We start from the raw sequence: 17928 nt of genomic DNA on the forward strand, positions 1-17928 counted from the left end.
CTTCCTTGGTTCACTTTTTTTTTAATTTTTTTGAGACAGAGCCTCACTCTGTTGCCCGGGCTAGAGTGCCGTGGCATCAGCCTCGCTCACAGCAACCTCAGACTCCTGGGCTCAAGCGATCCTCCTGCCTCAGCCTCCCGAGTAGCTGGGACTACAGGCATGCGCCACCATGCCCGGCTAATTTTTTTTCTACATAGTTTTAGTTGGCCAATTAATTTCTTTCTATTTTTAGTGGAGACAGGGGTCTCCCTCTTGCTCAGGCTGGTCTCGAACTTCTGACCTCGAGCGATCCTCCTGCTTCGGCCTCACAGAGTGCTGGGATGCCAGGCATGAGCCACCAGGCCTGGCCTGGTTTACCTTTTAAAGCCTTCCCCCGTGTTTGAATGGGACGTCCAGGTGCACGAGCCCCTCACCCGCTGGGGTGTCTCTTCCCGGCCCCTGCCCAGAGCGACGGCCAGTGGGTTTGTGTCCAGCCCCTCCTCTCTGGGACTGAGGCCCAAGACTCAAGCTTCGGGGTGTCCCAGCTCGTGGAAATCTTTCTAGAGCAAAGTTCAGAAGGGGGGCGCCAGGACTGTGGCCTGTGGAGGCGGTTACCGGGAGGCCTGGGGGTCACACGCCTGACGTGGGAACCCCGGGGGCGGCCGTGGTTCCAGGGACATCCCCTGCCCCCCAGCCTCCGAGAGCCCCGGCCGGCCTCGGATAGCAGGAGCAGGCCGGGTCCCCGTGGGCAGGCGGCCGGGCAGGGCTGTCCCTGGGCCTGTCCCGTGCGTGCTCCACCAGCTCCATGTGCTGTCTGCGTGTGTGGACCTCGTCCTGTCCCCCGTCTTCCCAGGGAGGCCTTGGGGGGCTGCTGTCCTGAACATAACGTCCCACCGGGTACCTCCCGCCTCGGCCCCAGTGACGAGCTCTTCTCTGGGTGGGGGTTCCTCGTCCCGGGCCCCCACCGTGCACGTGACGGACAGGGGCCCCCCTCGCCTTGGCTGGGGGAGAGGGGTGGGGAGGGCGGTTTGGGGGGACTTCGGGGCACAGAGGCCCCCAGGAGCAGGCGGCGGACAAAAGCCGTCACCTGGGGCCGAGGGGCGCCCCAGGAACCTCAAGAGGGATGTCATCAGGCTCCGGCGTCCCAAGCGTCCTCCGGGGGGTCCCTTCCGGCTGGGTCTGGGGGCGCCGGGTCCCCGCCCGGCCTCAGGGCCTCGACCGCAGCCGGCCTGTCTTCCGCCCGCAGCACTCCACCCTGGGCAGCGTGTTCGGGGACGCGTACTACGAGCAGCAGATGGCGGCCAGGCAGGCCAATGCCCTGTCCCACCAGGTGAGCCGGCGCCCGGCCGCTGGCCAGCCGGTGCCCAGGGCCGACGGACGCTCTCAGGGACCGGGGCCCCGCGGGTCAGGCTGCACGGGCTCGGGGGCCCACCCACCCTCGGCTCTGCTCTGCAGCTCCCCTTCTGTCCGTCCGTGGGCTGCATGGGTGTCTCGCCCTGCCCTACCCTGCCCTGCCCTGCGAGGCCTGGGCACCTGGCCGGGGAAGGGAGGCCCAGGACGGAGCGGTGAGAAGGGCAGGCGAACCTCGGGCAGGGCACGCGGGTCTGCCGGGGGTCGTGCTGGCTTTGCCGGGCCGGGAGCCTGCGGGCGCGGGAGGGAGGGCTTGGCGGTGGCCTGGAGCCGGTCACTCGCCGGCTCATCCATCCGGGGTTGGGGGGTCTGTGCTCGGCAGCCCCGGTGCGGGCGAGTCTCGGGGCGGCGGCCGGCTGGGCGGGGCCGGGGCCGGTCCTCACTCACGGCCAGCGCTCCCCGCAGCTGGAGCAGTTCAACATGATGGAGAACGCCATCAGCTCCAGCAGCCTGTACAGCCCCGGCTCCACCCTCAACTACTCGCAGGCGGCCATGATGGGCCTCACGGGCAGCCACGGCAGCCTGGCGGACGCGCAGCAGCTGGGCTACCCTGGCCACGGCGGCATCCCCAACATCATCCTCACAGGTGAGCCCGGCCGGCACTGAGGCCGCGTCCCTGCGCTTGGGGGGGGCCAAGGAAGCCAGAGCCCTGCCCACCCCCGGCCTGGCTCCCCCTGGGGCTTTTCCGGATAGGCCAGGGAGAATCCTGGGCCGGACGCCGGCGCCCTGTGCTTAGGACGGAGCCGGTCACTCGCCCGGTGCTGCATGGTGGAACCCCCAAGGGGCACCCCGACCCCACTCACCGGGCGCCGCGTGGGTCCCCTCCCCCGGTCCCGACCGCCAGGGTGTCCCCAGACGTGATCAGAGGCCCCGTGCCGGTCCGGGCCCGCGGCGCGGGCTAAGCCGGCCTTCTGTCCCCCAGTGACGGGAGAGTCCCCCCCCAGCCTCTCCAAAGAGCTGACCAGCTCCCTGGCGGGCGTCGGGGACGTCAGCTTCGACTCGGACAGCCAGTTCCCGCTGGACGAGCTCAAGATCGACCCCCTGACCCTGGACGGACTGCACATGCTCAATGACCCCGACATGGTCCTGGCCGACCCGGCCACCGAGGACACCTTCCGGATGGACCGTCTGTGAGCGGGCACGCCCGGCACCCCGCCGCCGCCCGGCGGCCCCCACGGCGCCCCCAGCCCGGGGACGGCCGCGCTCGCCCCTCGCCACGGCCGAGCTTGTGATTCTGAGCTTGCAAACGCCCAGCGCCCCCGCCAGCCGCCCGCCCGCCCGGCCTCCCGCCGCCCGCCCGCCCGAGCCAGCCGGGCTGGGATCCATGGATCGGAGGCTGTGAGCCCCCCGCCCCCCAAGACCCTCCCCGCGCCGCCGGCTCCTGCTCAGCCCCCCGCGGGGCGGCGGCGGGCGCGGGGCGGGGCACGCACGGTCCGAGGTGCGTTTTCCGACTGTTGTCCAGCTCTCACTGCCTTTCTCGGTCCCCCCCGTCCCCCGCCACCCCAGCCCGCGGTCAGGCAGAGAGCGACCCGGCCCTGCCCGGGGCGTAGGCGCCAGAGGAGCGAGGGGTGGTCGCAAAGCGAAATAAACACTGTTTTGACGGCCGTCTTCTATATTTCTGAGCACACTCGGCGCTGGCCGGCCCGGCGGGTGCCCAGAGAACAGCGTGCAGGGCCCCTGAGCCCCTCCTCACCCCTTCTGTCAGTGTCACCGGGCCTGCCTCACCGCTGGGCAGGTCCCTCGGTGGCCGCCCTTACCGTGGAGCCCCCCGCCGGGACGGAGGGCCGCCGGGGCCGCACAGGGTGGCCGGGTGGCCGGGACTCGGGGCCAAGCTGGATGTCCCCCTCTGCCCCGCGCCGAGCTCCCCGGCACCGTCCCCCGGCACTGTTATTTACGGGGTGGCGGGAGGCAGCCGGGGAAATCTCGTCGTGCTTCTTCCTTTCTGTTTGCATTTGCATTTTGGTCGTAGACCGGTCGCCGGACCCTTCCGCCCAGCGCCTGCCTGAGAGCATGTTTTTATTCCAGAAATCCCACCTTACCTATTTTTTAAGCTAACCAGAAATGCCAGTGACGCGCCCAGCCGCCGTCTGCGCCCGCCCGGCCTCTGAGTGTCGCCCCAAGTTGTCGCAGAGCCACGGGCGGCCGGGGCCGGCAGAAGCTTGCGCCGGCCGGAGCGGCCTGGGCTGACACCCGGCCGACTTCCGGGACGGAGCCTCTGCTTTTATTGAGGGTCTTCCGGAGACCAGCCCCACCCGCCCGTCCTGGAAGGCGCCCACCGGTTTTCCTGGGCCTGTCGGAGACCCCAAGACAACCCCCCCAGCCACCGAGGGTGTTGGGGGGAGCGAGTGCCCCCCGAGAGGAGGCTGTCTTCTTTCTGGCTCACCCAGAGAATCAGGGCAGGGCTGGCATGCCGCCCCTCCCCACCCGACCCCGCAGCTCCTGGCCCCGCCCGCCCACGGGGACAGTCGCTCCTTCCCGGCAGCTCCGAGCTGTGGCCGGTGGACTCCACTGGGAGGCAGCCGGCAGTGTGAGTTCTCGTGGCAGGTTCTAGAAGCTCCTCCAAGGCTGGGGTGGCAGGCGTTTGGGGACCACCCCAGACCTTCCCTCCGCCGTAGCACGGGCCCCGCCAGGGGGGCGTCGGGGCTGGCTCGGTTTTCTGTCTGCCGGCCACTCCAGAACGGGAGCGGCTTTCCTGCCGCCCCCTCTCCCCGTTGCGTCTGGTTGCTCTTGCTGGCTTCTCCGCCCGCCGCCGCCGGGCTGGCGCCTTCTGCGTGGTGCGTTTCTTTGTGGTGTCCTGGATCTCGTCCGTCCCCGGGAGCCAGGTTCGGTCCTAGCGACTGACCGTCCCTCTCTGTTGGCACAAGTCGGAGTGGCCGGACGGACGGCCCCTCGAGTCTGGCCAGGACAAAGGCTTTCTTGAAACTCTTTACCGAGACACAGGCCGGGGGCAGAGAGTGGGGACGGTTTCTTTCTTTCTTTTTTTTTTAAAGAACAACTACATGTACATAGGAGAGTTTGATTACCATTAGACTTGTATGTAGAACTTTTGAAAAAACGGCCTTAATAAAATTACAAGCAGCCTGTCTGGATGCAACTTTCCAACGAGGCGTTGGGGGCCTGCCCGGGGACGCTGGCACGCGGCAGCCCCCCTGCCGCCGCTGCCACCGCCCCCAGGTTCCCGGTGCAGAAAGGCGGGGGAGGAGGGACCCTGGCCTCGGAGCAGCCTGGTCCGAGGCCACGCCCAGCCTCCCCCAGCCAGGTGCACGGAGGCTCCGTGTTCGGGGGGGACGGCCTCGGTCCGTTACTGAGATCCTTTTCCGATGACGGCGTGACAGAGTGTCCCCAGGAAGGCGTGGGGCCGCGCCGGTCCCCCGGGGCCCAGCCAGGGGCCAGGTGTCCCCGGGTTCCGGAAGGGTCCGCAGCCCTTCCGGGCCTGGGCAGGCCTCCCAGGGTCTGCAGCAGGGCATTTTGTGTTCATCGGGTTTGTTTTATTTCTCAACTATCACTTCTCTACTAAATATCCTTGAATTGCCAAGACTTTCTTAACGGGGCAGCTCCAGGGGCTCGCGCGGCCCTTCGCTTTGTGACGTGGCGATACTGTGACTTGGGGGCAGCATGCAGGCCCCGCCCGTCCGCTCCCCCCACCCCTCCCCTCCCTCGAGCTCCCAGCTTCGGCCGCTCTGCCCTGTGGGCCTTCCCAGTCCAGAGGCGAGGCAGGGGCGCCCCAACAGCGTGACGCCCCGGCCTGCCTTGATTTACCCTCTGTCATTCCCCCCAGTGTGGTCGGTGTGCCCCGTCCTCCCAGGGAGAGGCCTCTGAGCCCCTCTCAGGGCCCGGCCGTCACTTGCGTGTGGGGAGGGGGTCCGCGTCTCTGGCCCACTCTCCCCAGGGCGCCCGGCTCCTGGGAGCCCGCCTCGCCTGGCTGGCGTCGTGGGGGGCGGGAGGGCGAGGACGGCTGGTGGCTGTCACACCCTCCTGTTGGGGCTCGGGGGTGCTGTGGGGCAGAAGTGGGCAGGTGACTCTGGCGCCGCCTCCCTCAGGCAGGCCTCCGTGGTTCGCAGCCAGACATCTTTCCAAACTCCGGCTCAGACCTAGATTCTGAGTTTTCTGTATTTCCAAAGAGTGCAGCTTCCCCACCTCCTCCCAACCCCGGTACTGGCTGGGGGGGGGAGGCCTGGCAGTATTGGGGGTCCTCCGTCACCCCCCAACCCTGATAAAACAGCAGCTCCTGTCGCCCTCGCTGGGTCCTGGTGGAGCCGTCAGTCAGAGGCTGAGGGGCCCCTGGCGTGAGGTGGGACGGGGGCCGCGGGGCGGCCTGGCCTCCCCGCCGTCTGCAGGTGGTGCTCCAGGTGGGGCCCTCGGGCGCTGGGGAGGGCTCGGCCTGTCACCCGCTCTGGGGGGCCTGCCTGGGGCCTGTAGGCAGCTGGGGCCCTTTTGACCCTGTTCTCCTCGAACCATGGACCCCCACCTCCTGGGGGTCCCTCGGCATGTGACTTGGGGTCCCTGGGATGTCCACCCCAGCCAGCTCGGCCTCAGCCAGCTGTCCTGGTGGTCCCCGTGGCCCCTGGCCTCGGGGGGTCTGGCCAGGCGGGGATCAGGCACCCCACAGCGCACCCACACGGGCCCCAGACGCCATTCTTCCCCTAGGAGCAGGAGGTGGGGTGACCTGCACCCCTAGGCCTGGGGTGGGGCTGGGGTACTGCCAAGGGCATGGAGGGACAGGAGCAAGCCGCCCGTGATCTGAGCCTCAGTTTCCCTCCTGTCCCTTCCTCAGACCTGCAGGTCTCAGGGCCCCAGGCTCCTCCTGGGCCGGGTGGGGGCCACGGTTGGGCCTTGGGTGGTGCTGGCTCCAGATGGCTTGAGTCTCCACCACCCGCCCGATGCCTGGCCAGCGCCCAGCATCTGTCCCCAGGAGCCGGGGAGGTGTGGCACGTGTTGGGGTCGGGGGTGGCCCCCTGTCTCACAGGGCGTTCTGGCATCTGGGGGCCATCTGTGCTGAGCCAAGCCCAGCAGCCACCAAGCACTTCTGACCTCTTGGGGGGGGACGTAGCTGTGGCCTTGGCCACCAGGCCCCGGGGGGGGGCATTGGCAGCCAACGTCGTGGGTTTCGCCGGCCCCCCCACCCCGTAGGAAGCTGCCCCCGAGGGGCTGGTGGCCCCACCGATATATGCAAACCCGCCGGCCCAAGCCCTGTCCCCGCCTGTGCCCCTCTGTGCCCAGGCTGGCTCTGCCCCCCAGCATGTCCACTCCACCGCGGACGTCCCGTGGGCCGTGTGCGCGGGCGGCGGGCAGGGGCGGGCGGCTCAGGGCACTCTGGGCGGTCCCTGCCCCACCCTCCGGCGCGGATGCTTTTGTCTTTGTATCTTTGCATCCTTTGTAATGAAACGTAATAAAAACGCAGCAATTTCGTCTCTGCCTCTTCCTGTGTTTTCCTCCCTGGGAGACGCACGGCAGGGGCCCCTCCAGACACGCAGCCCCCCAGGACCAGGTTGGGGGAGGGAGCCTCAAACCTGGGGCAGTGGCTGAGAACCCCGCGCCCCGGAACCCCAGGGCAGACGCTGCAGTGGATGTCGGGGGTCTCGGGTCTCAGCTCGCCCATGGCCGGGGTCCCGGCCGGTGACCACCATGGGCGGGCGGCCCCGGCAGACGGGGGAACCCCTCGAGTGGGGCCGGACAGTCCCGGGCAGGCCACTCGGCAGCAGCCCGAGGCTCCCACGCGCCACGGCGTCTGTCTGAGGTCCCAGCCTGTCCCTCTGTCCGCGCAGCAGAGACCGCGGCCGCCGCCCCTGCACACACTTTATTTTGTCCTTTCCGAGCACTTCTCACTTCCCCCAGCCCACGCTGCCCCTTGGGGCGGGTGCGGAGCCCCCACCCGGCCACAGCCAGGGCACCAGTCCTCCAGCCGCAGGTCCCCGCCCCAGCCCTAGGCCCCCCGCAGCTGCTGCGTCTCGTAGTCCTCGGGAATGGTGTCTGCAGAGAGAGGGCAGGTGAGGGGGCAGGTGAGGGCAGAGAGAGGGCAGGTGACCGGGCAGGTGGGGGGGGCAGGTGAGGGTAGGTGAGGGGGCAGACAGAAGGCAGGTGAGGGGGCAGGTGAGGGCAGAGAGAGGGCGGGTGAGAGGGCAGAGAGGGGGCAGGTGAGGGTAGGTGAGGGGGCAGACAGAAGGCAGGTGAGGGGGCAGGTGAGGGCAGAGAGAGGGCGGGTGAGAGGGCAGAGAGGGGGCAGGTGAGGGTAGGTGAGGGGGCAGACAGAAGGCAGGTGAGGGGGCAGGTGAGGGCAGAGAGAGGGCGGGTGAGCGGGCAGGTGGGGGGGCAGGTGAGAGGGCAGAGAGGGCAGGTGAAGGCAGGTGAGAGGGCAGGTGAGGGCAGACAGAAGGCAGGTGAGGGCAGACAGAAGGCAGGTGAGAGGGCAGGTGAGGGGAGGAGAAGGTAGGTGAGGGCAGGGGGCAGGTGAGGGCAGACAGAAGGCAGGTGAGAGGGCAGGTGAGGGCAGGGGGCAGGTGAGAGGGCAGACAGAAGGCAGGTGAGAGGGCAGGTGAGGGCAGACAGAAGGCAGGTGAGGGCAGACAGAAGGCAGGTGAGAGGGCAGGTGAGGGCAGGGGGCAGGTGAGAGGGCAGGTGAGGGCAGGGGCAGGTGAGAGGGCAGACAGAAGGCAGGTGAGGGCAGAGGGCAGGTGAGGGCAGACAGAAGGCAGGTGAGGGCAGAGGGCAGGTGAGGGCAGACAGAAGACAGGTGAGGGCAGACAGAAGACAAGTGAGGGCAGACAAGGCAGGTAAGAGGGCAGGTGAGGGCAGGGGGCAGGTGAGAGGGCAGGTGAGGGCAGACAGAAGGCAGGTGAGAGGGCAAGTGAGGGCCGGCGGGGCAGACTCCCACCCGCACCCGCCAGCCCGGGTGCCCTCGGCTCACCGTTGCAGCGGTAGCGCAGGTTGGCCCAGATGATGTTCTCCTGGGAAAAGCAGAAGACCCCCAGGCGGCCGCCCCGCATGGTCGTGTCCAGGATCACGTTGCTGTCAGCCACCAGCTCGGGGCCCTCGTAGAACCGCACCCTGAGGGGCGGGGACAGCGAGGCAGGGTGCTGGCGGGGCCTCCTCTCCCGGAGCCCCAGCGGCCAGCCTTGGGAGGTGGGCCCCTCCCCTCCGTACGCCCTGACTGGGCCACCCTCAGAGGTGCTTGTCAGCGTCAGAGCAGGGGGGGGGCCCTCTGACTCGGGCCTCAGTTTCCCCAAGTGAGGATGGACACCGAGGGCCCTGCACATAGCAGGTGCTCAGCAGAGCATCCGGGCTCCCTAGCAACCTGGGTCGGGGACCGAGGACTGGTGTGGAGGTGGCCCCGCCTTCTGGCGGAAGCCCCACTGTGTGCCCAGCTCAGGGCCACCGGGAGGCTCACCCTGACGCCCCGGGGCAGTCCCGTACAGGCGAGGGGACTGGAGCCCCAGGCCCCGACTCTGCCTGCCCGGGCCTGCGCGGCCCCGGCCACTGGCGGACAGCGGGGTCCTCACCTGATGTAGCCCACTTGGGGCCGGTGCTGCAGGAACCAGCGGTAGGACGTCTTGTCCTTCCAGCCCACGTTGCGGGGGTCCTTCCACAGCAGCCGCACCTGAGACCCCGTGTCCCCCGTGTGCCACAGCGCGTTGCGAAGCTGCTCGCCGGGGCCCGTGGAGGACTTCACCGCCTGCCAGCGCGGAGGGCAGGCGTCAGAGACCCGGCAGGCCGCCCCCCTGGAGCCCCTGGAACCCTGCCTGCCGGGGGGCGGGCTCCGGCTGGGAGGCCCACAGGAGGCCTTCCTGGGGGCCCAAGTGGGGGTAGGGGGTATAGGTCATGGGGGCAGCAGTGTCTGGGGGTTCATGAGAGGATTTGGGGTCTTGGAGGATTGGGGGGTCTGCAGGAAGATTGGGTGACCTGTGGGTTTGGGGTGTCCGTGGGATACTCAAGTCTGGAGGATTTGGGGGATTTGCTGGAGGGTTTCAGCCATATCCTGGGGTCTGGGGGGGTCTGCAGAGACGAGGGAAGTTTAGGGCTCTGTGAGAGGGCTTGGGGGTCGGAAGGAAGATTAGGGGGAGCCCAGGGCATGGTTGAGGGCTTGTGCGAGGACCCTGGGGGACTTGGGGCCCTGGGAGCTCAGGGGAGGGCAGAGGCAGACGAGTTCGAGGCCACAGTGTGAGGCCGGGAGGCCGTGGAGGTTTGGGGTGGTCCGTGGGAGGCCGCAAGGAACCGGGGGGTCCCGGGCACCTTGAGCTGGATGCCCGGCTCGGCCACAGCGCGGAAGGGGTTCGCCTGCCAGTACGTCTGCTCCATCTGCTTCCACATGACCACGTAGAAGCTGGAGCTGTCCTGGTAGCCAAAGATGAAGCCCGCGTAGTCGTCGTCCGTGGCCGTGTTCACGTGGAACGTGCCCTCGAAGTCCACGCCGTTGAAGGCGGTGTAGCCTGGGGAAGGGGCCACAGCACCGGCGCTTAGCAACGCTGACCCCACCCGCGACCTCCCCTGCACAGCCGAACCTGCCCCTGGGCTGGATTGCCCGGGCCGCCCCATCTGCACCCCAGCCAGGCGGGGACACGCTCCCGCTGCCATTGGCCACGCCCCTCCAGAGTCTGGCCCCGCCTTCCCGCAGCAGGCCCGCCTGTGGCCCCGCCCTCTTCACTGCAGACTCACCTCTGGCCCCGCCTTCCCCGCTGCAGGCCCGCCTCTGGCCACGCCCTCCCGCCGCAGGCACGCCTGTGGCCCCGCCCCCCATGGCAGGCACGCCTCTGGTCCCGCCCCCCACGGCAGGCACGCCTGTGGCCCCGCCCCCCATGGCAGGCACGCCTGTGGCCCCGCCCCCCATGGCAGGCACGCCTCTGGTCCCGCCCCCCATGGCAGGCACGCCTCTGGCCCCGCCCTCCCCGGGGTAGGACCCCCTCTGGCCCCGCCCTCCCCGCGGCAGGCCCCCCTCCGGCCTCGCCCTCCCTGCAGCAGGGCCGCCTCTGGCCATGCCTTCCCCACGTCATTCCCGCCTCTGGCCACGCCCTCCCCGGGGCAGGGCCGCCTCTGGCCCCGCCCTCCCTACATCGTTCCTGCCTCTGGCCCCGCCCCCGCAGCAGGTCCGCCCGCGCCCCGCCCCTGGCCCCGCCCCCGCGTCGGCCCGCCCCGCCCTCGGCCCCGCCCCGGCCCCGCCCCCGGCCCCGCCCCTGGCCCCCGCCCCCGCCAGCTCTCCCGCAGCCAAGCACTCACCCACGGCCAGGCCCGCCCCGCCCCTGGCCCCGCCCCCGCGTTGGCCTGCCCCACCCCCTGGCCCCGCCCCGCCCCGCCCCGCCCCCGCGTCGGCCCGGCCCGCCCTGCCCCTGGCCACGCCCCCGCGTCAGGCCGGCCCCGCCCCCGCCGGCTCCCCCGCGGCCGCGCTCACCCACGGCCAGGCCCGGGTCGCTGTTCATGGTCTGCACGATCTCCATGCCCTGGTGCGGTCGGAGGAGGAGCGTCAGGCGGCCGCGGGCGCCCGCCCCCGCCCAGCCCGGCCTCGGCCACCGCCCAGCCCGCCAGCCCGCCCGGCCACCGCCCGCCCCCGCGCGGCCACCGCCCCGCCCGCCCGCCCGCCCGCCCGGCCACCGGCCCCCGCGCGGCCGACCTGGTTGAGCACCACCCAGTTGGGGTCGATCTGCGCGTCGCCCTCGGGGTCCAGCACGACCGTCTGGAAGGCCCGGAAGTCGGTGAGGGTGACCTGGGCGTTCTCGGGGCACACGTCGATCTTGTCCACCACCTTGTCGGCGTCGAAGTCGCCCTGGCACGCGTCCCCCACGCCGTCCCCTGCGGGCAGGAGCGGCCCGCGGTCACCCCCGCCCGCCGCCCGCCGCCCGCCGCCCGCCCGCCGCCCGCCCCGGGGCCGCCCGCCGCACTGTCCGCGTCCTCCTGGCCGGGGTTGGCCACCAGGCGGCAGTTGTCCCGGCCGTCGGGGACTCCGTCGTTGTCGTCGTCGTCGTCACAGGCGTCGCCCTGCCCGTCGCGGTCCGAGTCCTGCTGCGCGCTGTTGGGCACCGCGGGGCAGTTGTCCATGGAGTCCTGGTGCCCGTCCCCGTCCCTGAGTGGGGGTGCGGCAGGAAGCGTGAGGCCCGCGGGCTCTGGCGCCCCGACCACACCCAGCTGGGGGGGCAGGGGCCACTTACTGGTCCTGGTCGCTGTCGCACGCGTCTCCCACGAAGTCGTGGTCCACGTCGCTCTGGGGGACAGGAGTCCACGATCAGGGCCGAGGAACTCCAACCCCCCGCGCACCCTCCCCCACCCCAGCTGCACAGCCAAGGTGACCCCAAGGGACCCCCACCCCACCCCAAGCTGCTGGGACTGGGAGGTCACTCGTCCCCCCCCAGGGTGGGCTGCTGCGGGCTGGGCTGCCACCTCCTCACCCAGCCTGGGGCTCCCCTGGCTGGGGAGGTGGGGTGTGTGGGGGGGGCGCAGGGTCCCACCTGCCCTTACCTGGTCCGGGTTGCTCTTCCGGGGACAGTTGTCACAGGCATCCCCTACGCCGTCGCCGTCCGCGTCCCTCTGGTCCGGGTTGGGTGTCCGGGGGCAGTTGTCCGCGGGGTTCCGGATGCCTTTGGGAAGCACAGGGAACAAGGCAGGAACCCCGAGATCGGGGCCAGGCCAGGATGGCTTTCTCGGGGTCGCTTCGCGGGGACTTAGATGGACGGCTGGTGAAGGGGCTGGCTCTCCTCACCCCCAAGGACAGCTCGCTGGGTGCCCTGTGCGGGCCGCCCTGAGCCTCCATGTCCCCAGGTGTGCAAACGGCACCTTCCGGGCCCAGAGCCTGGGCACACATCTCTGTCCTCTTACTTTCTTTTTTTCTTTTTTCTTTTTTGAGACAGAGTGTCGCTTTGTTGCCCAGGCTAGAGTGAGTGCCGTAGCGTCAGCCTCGCTCACAGCAACCTCAGACTCCTGGGCTCAAGCAATCCTCCTGCCTCAGCCTCCCGAGTAGCTGGGACTACAGGCATGCGCCACCATGCCCGGCTAATTTTTTGTATATATTTTTAGTTGGCCAATTAATTTCTTTCTATTTATAGTAGAGACGGGGTCTCGCTCTTGCTCAGGCTGGTTTCGAACTCCTGACCTCGAGCGATCCTCCCCCCTCGGCCTCCCAGAGTGCTGGGATGACAGGGGTGAGCCACCGCGCCCCGCCTGTCCTCTTACTTTCTACCTGCAGGGGCCCCTTCCCCTCCGAACGTCCCCAGCTTTGGCCCAGCCTCGCGCCTGGCTTGCGCCTCTCCGCCCGCCCCAGTCCTGTCCACGGTCCACGGTGCGGGGCGCCCCAGGCGGGCTCACCGATCCGGACCCCAAAACCGCCGGGCCCCGCCCCAGCTCTGAACCCCGCCTCTTCCCCACCCCTCGCCGAGCTCACGGTCGCCGTCGATGTCGTCGTCGCAGGCGTCGCCCCGGCCGTCCCGATCCGTGTCCTTTTGGTCGTCATTCTTCTGGGACCTGCAGTTGTCGCACGCATCGCCCCACTTGTCGCCGTCCGCGTTGCGCTGGTCGGGGTTCCGCACCAGCGGGCAGTTGTCCTGGGGAACGCGGCGGGTGAGGGCTGGTCGGTTGGGGAGGGCGACGCTCGCCCCCCAGGGCCCCCCCATTTTCGAGGCCCCGCCTCCTCTCCGCGCCACCCCGTCCCTCCCAGGCCCTGCCCGGAGCCCCACCCCCTCATTGGGGACCCCGTCCCCGTCCGCGTCCGGGTCGCAGGCGTCTCCGATGCCGTCGCGGTCCACGTCCTCCTGCCCCGAATTGGGCACCGTCACGCAGTTGTCCTGGGGGCGGGGACAGCTGGGGTGAGGGGCGCGGCCCGGTCGTCCCACCCGCCCTCCTCCCCGGTCGCGCCCCTCGCCGGCCCCGCCCACCTTGCGACACTGCCGCTCGGGGCACCGCAGCTTCTCGTCGGGGAAGCCGTCCAGATCGGTGTCGCGGCCGCAGAGGATCCCGTTGCCCGCCCAGCCGACGGCGCACTGCGGGGGACAGCCAGGGGAGAGGGCGCCCCGGCGGGGGACGGTCAGAGGAGAGGGCGCCCGGCGGGGGACGGTCAGCGGAGAGGGCGCCCCGGCGGGGGACGGCCAGGGGAGAGGGCGCCCCGGCGGGGGACAGTCAGCGGAGAGGCGCCCCGGCGGGGGACGGTCAGCGGAGAGGGCGCCCCGGCGGGGGACGGTCAGCGGGGAGGGCGCCCCGGCGGGGGACGGTCAGCGGGGAGGGCGCCCCGGCGGGGGACGGTCAGCGGGGAGGGCGCCCCGGCGGGGGACGGTCAGCGGAGAGGCGCCCCGGCGGGGGACGGTCAGCGGGGAGGGCGCCCCGGCGGGGGACGGTCAGCGGGGAGGGCGCCCCGGCGGGGGACGGTCAGCGGGGAGGGCGCCCCGGCGGGGGACGGTCGGCGGAGTGGGCGTCCCGGCGTGATCGCCGCCCCCTCCCCTGCGAACCCCCGTTTCACGCCCCGCCCCCCGCACTCACCACGCACGACCGCGAGCCGTCGCGCTCCAGGACGCAGTCCGCCTTCTCGTGGCACTGGCTGGGCGAGCCGTCGGGGCACAGGCGCTGCTCGCGCCGGCGGCAGCCGGACGCCTGGTCGCCCACGAAGCCGGGCTGGCACGGGCCGCACTGGAACGAGCCCTGCGCCCGCGTCGCAGGCGGTCAGCACCGGCTGCCCAGCTCCCGCGCCCCACCGCAAGCGCGCGGTCCTTCCCCCGTCCCCGGCCGGGCTCACCCGGGTGTTGATGCACACGGAGTTGGGGACGCAGTTATGTTGGCCCGTCTCGCACTCGTTAATGTCCGTGCAAACCTGGGGGCGCGGGGGCACCCACAGGTCAACACCCCATCTCCCGCCCGGCCCGCGCCTCCTCCGAATGCTCTGGCTCCCACCCCGACGGCCCCTCCCCACCCCTCCCGCGGAGCCGCGCTGCGGAACGGGGCCAAGCTGCAGGACGGGTCATTAAACAACGGGTGTCCCCTTCTTTTCTCCTGCGAACCCGCCCCCGCCGCCCCTACCTGCTTGTTGGCCTTGGCGAAGGCCAGCCCCACGCCCTCGAGGGTGGGGCCGCTGTACCCGGGCGGGCACGCCTCGCAGCGGAAGCCCGGGCTGGTGTTGACGCAGCGGACTCGGGGGAAGCAGGGGTGCGCGTTGCACTGGGGGAGAAGGGGCCACGGGGGTGGGGGGGGTCAGAGGACTCCCAGCTGGGCCTCGACGGCCGCACCCCAGGGGGTCCCGGACTCGGACAAGCCAAGGGCCATCAGCTGCACTTGGAGCCCGGCGCCCTGTGGGGCAGAGGCGACCGCCCCAGGGGTCAGAAGCGACTCTGCGTTGGTAAGGGCGCGACGGCGAGGGTCGCTCCTGGAGGGGCCGCCCCGTCACGGGGGGCCGGGGAAGGGGGATTCCGAGGGCGGCAATCCCCAGCCGACAGAGGCAGTGGTCGTCGGGGCGTGCATGCCCGGCGGTGGTGGGGTCGCCCGGGCAGGTGACCCCTGGCCGGGGAAGGGTCGTTGGGACTGGCGACCGCGCGCGGCGGGGAGGAGGGTGGTTGGGACGGACCACCGCGGGCAGCGAGGGAGTCGTCACTAGCGATGGAGGGTGACGTCCCGGCGGGCGTCCCGCTCGGTGGGGACGCGGGTGGTGCGGGTGGGCGTCCCCCTGCGGTGGGGGGGTCGTCTGCGAGTGCGCCCCTGGCGGGAAGGGGCTCCTCGGGGACCAGCACCCCCAGCGGAGGCGGGGGCAGCAGCCTGGACGGCGGGAGGCTGTTGGGGGGCGGTCGGGGGCGGTGGGGTGTCGGGCACCTCGTTGACGTCGGTGCAGTGCGAGCCGTTGCCGGTGAAGCCCTCGGGGCAGGGCCCGCAGCGCGCGCCGCTCGCCGTCTGCGTGCAGGCCACGCCGGGGAAGCACAAGCCGGGCGCGCACTGCAGCACCGGCCGCACGCTCAGGCCCGGCGTGCGCGCTGGCTGCATCCCTGCGGGCCGGGCGACGCTGGTCAGGGCCGCGCCCCGGGGGCGGAGCCGGTCGGGACCCCGCCCCGCACTAGGGGCGGCGCCCCCCGGGCGAGGCGAGACCCGGCGCGCCCCGCCGCCCCGCGCTCCGCCCGCCCACCGGGTCTCTCCGGTCTCTGCGCGCCTCCGCGCCCGCCTCTCCTCCGCCCGGCCCCGCAGCGCCTCCCCGCGCCGCCCGCACGGCCAGCCTCTTCGATGCCCGTCCCCGCGAGCGCCCATCTCCCTCGGACTCCGCTCCTCCCTGCGTCGCCTGGCTCTCCGTCCGGTCTCCGTCTCCCGGTCTCCTCCCTCGCCCTCCCGCCAGCCCCTGCCGCCCCGGCCGGCCCGCCGCGCTCACCGCACGCGTCACACTCCATCACCGTGTTTTTCAGGAACGTGATCTCCTTGACCTGCGGGGGTGGGGGGGTCAGCGGCGCCCCAGCCCCTCCGTCCCCGGACTCACCTTCTTTTTCTTTCTTTTTTTTTTTTTTTTTTTTGAGACAGAGTCTCCCTCTGTTGCCCAGGCTAGAGTGAGTGCCGTGGCGTCAGCCTAGCTCACAGCAACCTCCAACTCCTGGGCTCAAGCCATCCTCCTGCCTCAGCCTCCTCCCGAGTAGCTGGGACTACAGGCACGCGCCACCACGCCCGGCTCATTTTTTCCATATATTTTTAGTTGGCCGATTAATTTCTTTCTATTTTTAGTAGAAACTGGGTCTCGCTCTTGCTCAGGCTGGTATCGAACTCCTGAGCTCAAAGGATCCGCCCGCCTCGGCCCCCCAGAGTGCTGGGATGACAGGCACGAGCCACCGCGCCCGGCCCCGGACTCACTTTCCACGCACCCCGCGCCAGCTCCCGCAAGCTGCTCTTGCCCCGGACTCCCTGCTCCCAACCCGCTGTCCTCCCCGGCTCCCCCCTGCTTCCCCGGGACCCCTCTTTCCCGCGCCCCGTCCCGCGCCCCGTCCCGCGCCCCGCACCTGCTGCCGCAGTAGCTCACGCACGTCCTGCAGCGCCGCGTTGGTCTCGCGCAGCTCCCGCAGCATCTGCGGGGCCAAGTCCGAGCCTGCGCCGACAGGGGGGGCAGGTGAGGCGTCGGGGAGCGGGGACCCTATCTCCGACCCTCCCTCGCAGCCCGGATCCCCGACCGCGCCCACTGCGCCCCGGGGCCTGCGTCCTGCCTCGGGCAGCCCCGAGGAGCCGGCCCGGGCCTCTCGCCGCCGTGCGCGCGGGGCTCCCGCGCGGCGTACCCAGCGCGCTCTGGGCCTGGCCCGACGCTCCGAGGGCGGCCAGGGCGAGCAGGAGCAGGCGGGCGGCGGCGGGGGCCATGGCGTCGGCGGGCGCGGGGTGGCGGCTCGCTCTCTGACGCCCACGACGCCCGCGGGGCCTATTTATGCCCGCGGCGCGGCCAGCCCCCGGGACGGCCCAGCGCGGGCCTGCCCAGCGCCCGCCGCAAGGTAAACAGACGGCGCTGGCCTCTGCCTTCCAGGCCCCGCCCCAGCTGTCCGGCGGAGTCGCCCGCGCATGGATCGGACACGGTGGGGAAACTGAGTCCCGGGGGGGCCCTGTGGAGACGGGTGGCGCGGCCGGGGCGGGGAGTTAGGCGGGACCACCCCTCCCCGCCCTTCCCCGCCCGCCTTTCTGGAGAGCTTGCCGTGCGCCCCGCCTGGGTGCGGCTGGAGCCCCCGAGCAAGCGAGCCAGCGAGGCGGTCTCCAAGGGGGCCCTCTTGGCTCACATTTGGGGAAACGGAGTCACCAGTGTCTCCAGGAATAAGACCCTCCCGCTCTGCGTCAACCCGACTGGCCAAATCTGGCAAATGGTGTCTGTGCCTCAGTTTCCTCCCTTGCACGGCGGAGGTAATAAACGTCACCATTAATCGTTGTTACTGCAGAGTGGGGGGTGGCAGGTGAGGGTGGGACCCTCAGTTTTCCCGCCTGGGTCCAAGGGCCTCCTCCCGGCCCCCCACCCTTGGGGGTTCCGAGTGGCGCCTCCCACCCCATTGCTGGGTCGCTGGCGGTTCCCTCCGGCCCTGTGGTCCTTTGACGGGTGGATGGGGGCGGCCTGGCTGGGGGAGGGGGCCCACTCCGCTTTCCAATCTGTGCAATGGGGTGCGAGCCCCACCCCCGCCCCTTCCAAGCTGCACTCCAGCCGCTGTGGGAACAACCTGTAATAAAAATAAAAATTCCTGTGAATCTGGAAAACTGTCCCTCCCAGACCTGCCCCCCCCTCCTCCTGAGCCACGAAACACCTTGGCCTCCTGGAGTTGGTTAACCCTCTCCACACCTGCCTTCCGGTATTCACAGCCTCTGTTCTGTGGACAGGGAAACTGAGGCCAGGAGGAGGTCACGGCACAGGGCAAGGGTGCAGCCAGGGTAGCAGGCAGGTCCCTTTTCCTGGGAGGCTACAGAGAAGTCACCGAGGGCTTCCTGGAGGCGGCGGCAGGGAGACGTAAAGGAAAGGGAGGACTCAGATCGGCGCAGGGAAAGGAGAGGTAGTCTGGGTGGGCAATGTCCGGGCACATTCATTATTCCACACGCGTGTGCCGTGCTGGGCAGAGGGGACCACAGAGTGGACACCAAGCCAGGCCCAGCCCT

At 70.7% G+C, this 17928-nt stretch overlaps 2 protein-coding genes across 5 annotated transcripts in view; one reads left to right on the forward strand and one right to left on the reverse strand.

Annotated features, from left to right (window-relative positions):
* The window catches only part of CRTC1 (CREB regulated transcription coactivator 1), a 61153-nt gene extending 58620 nt beyond the window's left edge, over positions 1-2533 (forward strand). For all 4 annotated transcript variants that reach the window (XM_020283962.2, XM_020283963.2, XM_020283964.2 and 1 more), the window contains 3 exons: positions 1226-1309; positions 1795-1975; positions 2312-2533. In XM_020283962.2, the coding sequence (XP_020139551.1) occupies positions 1226-1309; positions 1795-1975; positions 2312-2523 (477 nt within the window). In that variant the 3' untranslated portion in view covers positions 2524-2533. The remainder of the gene's footprint in view (positions 1-1225; positions 1310-1794; positions 1976-2311) is intronic.
* A 4639-nt stretch (positions 2534-7172) lies between these two features.
* COMP (cartilage oligomeric matrix protein) lies at positions 7173-16699 on the reverse strand. The gene is made up of 19 exons (XM_076001554.1): positions 16584-16699; positions 16314-16399; positions 15698-15749; positions 15154-15323; positions 14371-14508; positions 14090-14164; positions 13837-13995; positions 13239-13343; positions 13041-13148; positions 12749-12908; positions 11830-11948; positions 11523-11575; positions 11256-11437; positions 10988-11166; positions 10769-10817; positions 9616-9812; positions 8886-9058; positions 8294-8433; positions 7173-7359 (listed from the first exon to the last, which is right to left on the reverse strand). The coding sequence occupies exons 1-19, from the start codon at positions 16660-16662 to the stop codon at positions 7313-7315; spliced, it is 2271 nt and encodes a 756-aa protein (XP_075857669.1). The 5' UTR covers positions 16663-16699; the 3' UTR covers positions 7173-7312.
* Between the last annotated feature and the right edge of the window lie 1229 nt (positions 16700-17928).

The sequence above is a fragment of the Microcebus murinus genome, chromosome 4 (genome assembly GCF_040939455.1).
Source record: "Microcebus murinus isolate Inina chromosome 4, M.murinus_Inina_mat1.0, whole genome shotgun sequence".
Taxonomy (NCBI): domain Eukaryota; kingdom Metazoa; phylum Chordata; class Mammalia; order Primates; family Cheirogaleidae; genus Microcebus; species Microcebus murinus.

What these genes read in the sequence shown, in the direction of transcription:
- COMP (XM_076001554.1), bottom strand. Translation starts at nt 16,662, where the DNA reads ATGGCCCCCGCCGCCGCCCGCCTGCTCCTGCTCGCCCTGGCCGCCCTC. An exon ending in CGACGACATCGACGGCGACC is followed by an intron (nt 11,949 to 12,748) that starts GTGAGCTCGGCG and finishes TGCTTCCCAAAG; the next exon opens with GCATCCGGAACCCCGCGGAC. An exon ending in CCCCAAGTGGGCTACATCAG is followed by an intron (nt 8,434 to 8,885) that starts GTGAGGACCCCG and finishes CCCGCCCCTCAG; the next exon opens with GGTGCGGTTCTACGAGGGCC.